Genomic DNA, 4927 nt, shown 5'->3' on the forward strand with positions numbered 1-4927 from the left:
ATAGTTGGGAATTTTAATGGTTCATTGCTTGTTAATATGCTTGCACAAGCTCAATGGGAATTTTAGTGCTTTTCAAAAAAAAAATTATTAATCTGGATATCCAACTCGTTATACGAATCGATTAATCATATGACGACCACCTGTTTTGTAGATAGCTCGCAGTCACCGCATTTTAACCTCCGTAGTCACAAGGGAATTTTTATTCCTTCTAGGTTTTGAACCTGAGACCTCCTGGTACTTTTGACCTTTGGAAGTCAAGCTCAAATCAATCAGACACCACCGGTTTGTTTTTCGATTCTTGTGTATTTAATTAAATAATCAAATTAATATTAATCTCCCAATGAAAATATAACTACGATCGTCAACCCCCTGGTTTATCTCTCTTCCACTTGCCTCCCTCCCTCTCTCGTAACCTCTCATTCGTCAAGAACAAAACCATCATTTTGCTCCCAAAAAAGAAAGACAAATTTTGAAACGAATTCAATAATCAGGAATAATCCGTTGAGTTTTTCAAGAAATGTGTGAAAATGGAGCGAAGAATGGTATCCATGAACTGGGATCAGTTAGACGACTTGGATGACGACGATGAATTCTATGAAAGCACCAACCGGATCTCGGCTGTTGTTCCTCTTGACGTCCCTTTATCAGAATTTGATTACAATGGAGAAGATGATCAAGAATTTGATGATAGTCGTGTATCTTTCTCCAACAACGTTTCCTGCAAGGAGATTCAAAACGTCACGGTGGCTGCCGCTGCCGCCTCCTCCCCTCAATACGAGATGTGGATGATGGCACCGGGTTCCATCACCGACCGCCGACGGAAGCTTCTCCAAGGAATGGGGTTAAACAGCAACAAGGACTTTGCTAGGATATCTACAACCAAACTTAACAAAGCAATGACGAAAAGACTGGCTTCCAGACTACCCGCTGTTAGTTCTCAAGACGTAAATATAGAAAACCAGAAAACCATTTCACGGACGTCCGTGGAAAAAGAATCTTCAACTAATTTGGAAGGATTGAATAAAGAAGAGCAGAAGCAACCCCAGTTGCAGCCTCAGCCTCAGCCTCATCCTAAACCGCAACCGTCTAAACCTCAACCACAGCAGAAACCTAATCCTCAACCTCAACCTCAACCTCAACCTCAACCTCAACCTCAACCTCAACTTGAGTCTCAACCCAAACCTGAACCGCAGGCTCAGGCTCAGGCTCCGGCTCCAGCTCAAAATCAGGATCAGGCCCAACCTTCCTCCTCATGTCCTGTATTGGTAGTTCGTTGTAGATCAGATAGCGATATAGATACAAGTTCCTTCAACACGAAACGACGAAAAGAGGAAATGATCGGGTCAATATCGAAACATCGCCTGACCAGAACTTCATCTGAATTGATCGCACCATCGGTTGGATTATCATGCCAGTATGCCAACGTTCTTAGAGTTTGCACCGAGTTACCCAAGAAGCCTTCTTCAGTTGCTGCCATAAAAAAGAAAAACGCCCATCAACCTACCTCCAGTGAACGATTCGATTCTTTCTTCTTGATCAAGAACTTGGATACTGGGAAGGAATTCATAGTTAAAGAGTACAATGAAGAAGGGGTATGGAATAAGGTGAGCGATCTTCAAACTGGGAAGCAACTCACGATGGATGAATTTGAGAAAACCGTCGGCCATTCTCCGGTGGTGAAGGAATTAATGCGGCGAGCTAGCCGGAAAAGGAACAGCAATTCCAGCAAACTGGCCTCCACGAACTCGTATCTCAGCAAGAGCTTTAGAAATGGCAAGAAAAAAGGGGCTGCGATATTAAAGAATTTAAAAAGTTCAGTGAGTGGATCGTCGAAAACAGAAAAAGAAAAGGATAATAGTGTCACAACTTCTACAACCGATTCTTCATCATCATCTTCACAAACCACCGGAGAAAAAAAAACCACCGGAGAAAAGAAAACCAGCGGAGAACAGAAACCCACCGAAGAACAGAAACCCACCGGAGAAAAGAAATCCACCGGAGAACAGAAAAAACAAAAAACAAGCGAAGAACAGAAAACCACTGCAGAAAACAAATCCATCGGAGAACAGAAAAAACAAAAAACTAGCAAAGAACAGAAAACCACTGTAGAAAAGAAAACCAGCGGAGAGCAGAAAACAGGCGGAGGAAACAAAACGTCCACCGACAAGAACTCAACGTCAGAATGGGTGAAAGCTAGAGCCCATGGAAAACCCGTTAAGGAATTCTCAGCATTGCATTTATGTCAAGAAATACAGGCTCATGATGGACCAATTTGGACGATGAGATTTAGCATTGATGGTTTGTATCTGGCAACCGCCGGTGAAGATAAGGTTATCCATGTTTGGGAAGTGCAAGAATGCGACGTAATGTCAATGCGGCCAGCTGGAGATGATAAAAGTTCAGGTGTTTCTTCTGATAACAAACCACCATTACCGGATAATTCAGCCATGGCGGCCACAGAGAAGAAGAAGAAAGGGAAGAACAGTAAGAAAAAAGGGGAGGTTCCTGATTATGCAAAGGTACCGGAAGCTATGTTTGGGCTGTCGGAAAAACCAGTCTGCACTTTCGAAGGCCACCAAGAAGATGTCTTGGACCTATCATGGTCAAGATCTCAGGTCAGTTTTCCCTTCAACATGAACATTACCCTTCTGTTTACCTATATATGTATAATGTTAACATAAAAATCAAGATTTCTGTGATCATGGGCAGCTGCTGCTTTCATCCTCAATGGACAAAACTGTAAGGCTATGGGATATCGAAACCAAGAATTGTTTGAAACAATTTGCACACAGAGATTATGGTATGTACGTGTACATAATTGACTTCTAAGCAATTCAATACAACAAAATCCGTTTTTATAGCTCGACAAATATGTCTAAATGTTACAATATACTGTTTTGTAGGACTTATCATGGTGATTTCTATGCAATTGTTTTATATGTCCCATTTATCTGATGAGGGATTATGTTTGTGGCAGTGACTTGCATACAGTTCAATCCAACAGATGAAGATTACTTCATAAGTGGTTCACTTGATACTAAGATTAGATTATGGAGTATACCAGGTCGGAAAGTCATAGACTGGAGTGATCTTCATGACATGATAACCTCTCTATCATACTCTCCTGATGGACAGGTATAAAATCGGGTTTTATAAGACACGAATGTTTTAATAGACTGTAAAACAAATGGGATCTAACGGTATTTTCAAATCGTTAGTTAACATCCAATGAATCTATAGATTCAGCTAGTATTGACGTTCTTGTGTTGTTCTACAATTGAAGGGTGCCATTGTTGGATTACACAAAGGGAGCTGCAAATCATATAGTACTATTGGTACGTACTATTAATTCCTTCATCAACTATGATCTTCGATCATCAAGTTCTTCGCTCAACAAGAGTGTTTTTCTATTGTGTTGTAGATTGTAAGCTCGAGGAGAACGATCAACTTCAATTGCATACCAAACCAAAGGCGGAGCCCAAAAAGATAACGGGTTTTCAGGTGGCATTTCGTTTGATGCTAATCTATTGTTCATAACGTAAATAAGATGATTACTCTATAATCTATCTAATCTTGTGACTTGTAGTTTTCTCCGACTAACCCATCCGAAGTGCTAGTCACTTCAGCGGACTCCCGTATCAGAATTCTAGATGGATCACACATCATCAATAAACTCATAGGTATGATCACCTTTTAACTCTCTTTCATATTATTACAACAAAATCGGTTTTATAAAAGTTCAAAGTTGATATATTGTTTTTAGGCATTATTTTTCAAATAACTAGTTGTGTACCCGCGCAATGCGGCGGGAGCCGTGAATTTTAACGATTTTAAAGTTTTACTAGTTTTATTAAAAAAAGATTTAACGATGATATACCTTGATCATTAGATTTTCAAGTTTAATATAATTGAAGTACTCCTACACACAGGTTACAAAAATACTAGCAGCCAATTCTCAGCTCAATATAGTGCAGATGGGAGGTACATAATGTGCGCTAGTGAAGACTCTCAAGTATACATTTGGAAGCATGAAAAACCAAAAAATGTCGGTGCTGCGAAACCCAAATCCGTAACAACTACTTCTTATGAACACTTCCCTTGTACAGAAGTTACGGTCGTGCAACCATGGCACGGAAGTAGCAAGTTCCAACGGTTAAACAACGAAACACAATCTAAAGGACACTCAAAAAGGTCTGGTCGACTGGATCCCACCGTTGAGGACTCAGAACCGCCTTCTGATGCAAGCGTTGCCGCTAGCGAGTGCGGCGACGCTTCGTCACAGTCGGACAGTGGTCGCCATGGCAATAGTAACAATGTTCAATCGACAGCGTGGGGATTGGTGATTGTGACTGCCGCAGCGGGTGGTGAGATTAGGGTTTATCAGAATGTTGGATTGCCTGTTAAAGTTGGCCTTCAAACGAATCTCTTCTAAAGACCTCCCATAATTCTAACTTTTGGTAGATTTAGAACTCATGTAGTCATATTGAGTGAAGGTGTTGATACAGGGTTATCTGGTGTATGCCCTCCATATATTAGTGTACATTATTAAATTAGTCTAATTAATTTGAATACTTTAGTTCACTATTTTTGACCTACATTGAGCAGTATTTCAAATTTCAGTCCTAATTGCTAGCTATCAGCATATATACAACCCCCGGGGGATTTATGTCAGAATCAGATCATTTAAGCATTGAAAATGTAAAAAACATATATTAATGTTGATGCATGTAAGGAATAAATTCATGGATAGAAGTGCATTAAGCAATGCATAAGCATGCATTTAGCTCACCCCTATACAAAGGCTGGTGGATTTAGACCCCAGATGTTTAGAAATTATACCCCACCAAAATACCTCATCAAAAAATAATAATTACTTAATTATTATCAATTACTTTTTATTTTTCTTATTTTATTTAATTATAATTAT

The 4927-nt window shown here is 39.8% G+C and overlaps 1 protein-coding gene across 1 annotated transcript; it reads left to right on the top strand.

Annotated features, from left to right (window-relative positions):
- The first annotated feature begins 527 nt into the window (after positions 1–527).
- On the top strand, positions 528–4432 carry LOC112512785 (WD repeat-containing protein 44-like). Its single transcript, XM_025118928.1, has 9 exons — positions 528–929; positions 1194–1859; positions 2133–2615; positions 2710–2800; positions 2978–3135; positions 3284–3335; positions 3422–3501; positions 3587–3680; positions 3930–4432. The coding sequence occupies exons 1-9, from the start codon at positions 528–530 to the stop codon at positions 4430–4432; spliced, it is 2529 nt and encodes an 842-aa protein (XP_024974696.1).
- The last annotated feature ends 495 nt before the right edge of the window (positions 4433–4927 follow it).

Source organism: Cynara cardunculus (genome assembly GCF_001531365.2).
Source record: "Cynara cardunculus var. scolymus isolate 2C chromosome LG 5, CcrdV1, whole genome shotgun sequence".
NCBI classification, from domain to species: Eukaryota; Viridiplantae; Streptophyta; class Magnoliopsida; order Asterales; family Asteraceae; genus Cynara; species Cynara cardunculus.

What these genes read in the sequence shown, in the direction of transcription:
- LOC112512785 (XM_025118928.1), top strand. Translation starts at nt 528, where the DNA reads ATGGAGCGAAGAATGGTATCCATGAACTGGGATCAGTTAGACGACTTG. An exon ending in TGGCTTCCAGACTACCCGCT is followed by an intron (nt 930 to 1,193) that starts GTTAGTTCTCAA and finishes CCTGAACCGCAG; the next exon opens with GCTCAGGCTCAGGCTCCGGC. An exon ending in AAAAAGAAAAGGATAATAGT is followed by an intron (nt 1,860 to 2,132) that starts GTCACAACTTCT and finishes AGCGGAGAGCAG; the next exon opens with AAAACAGGCGGAGGAAACAA.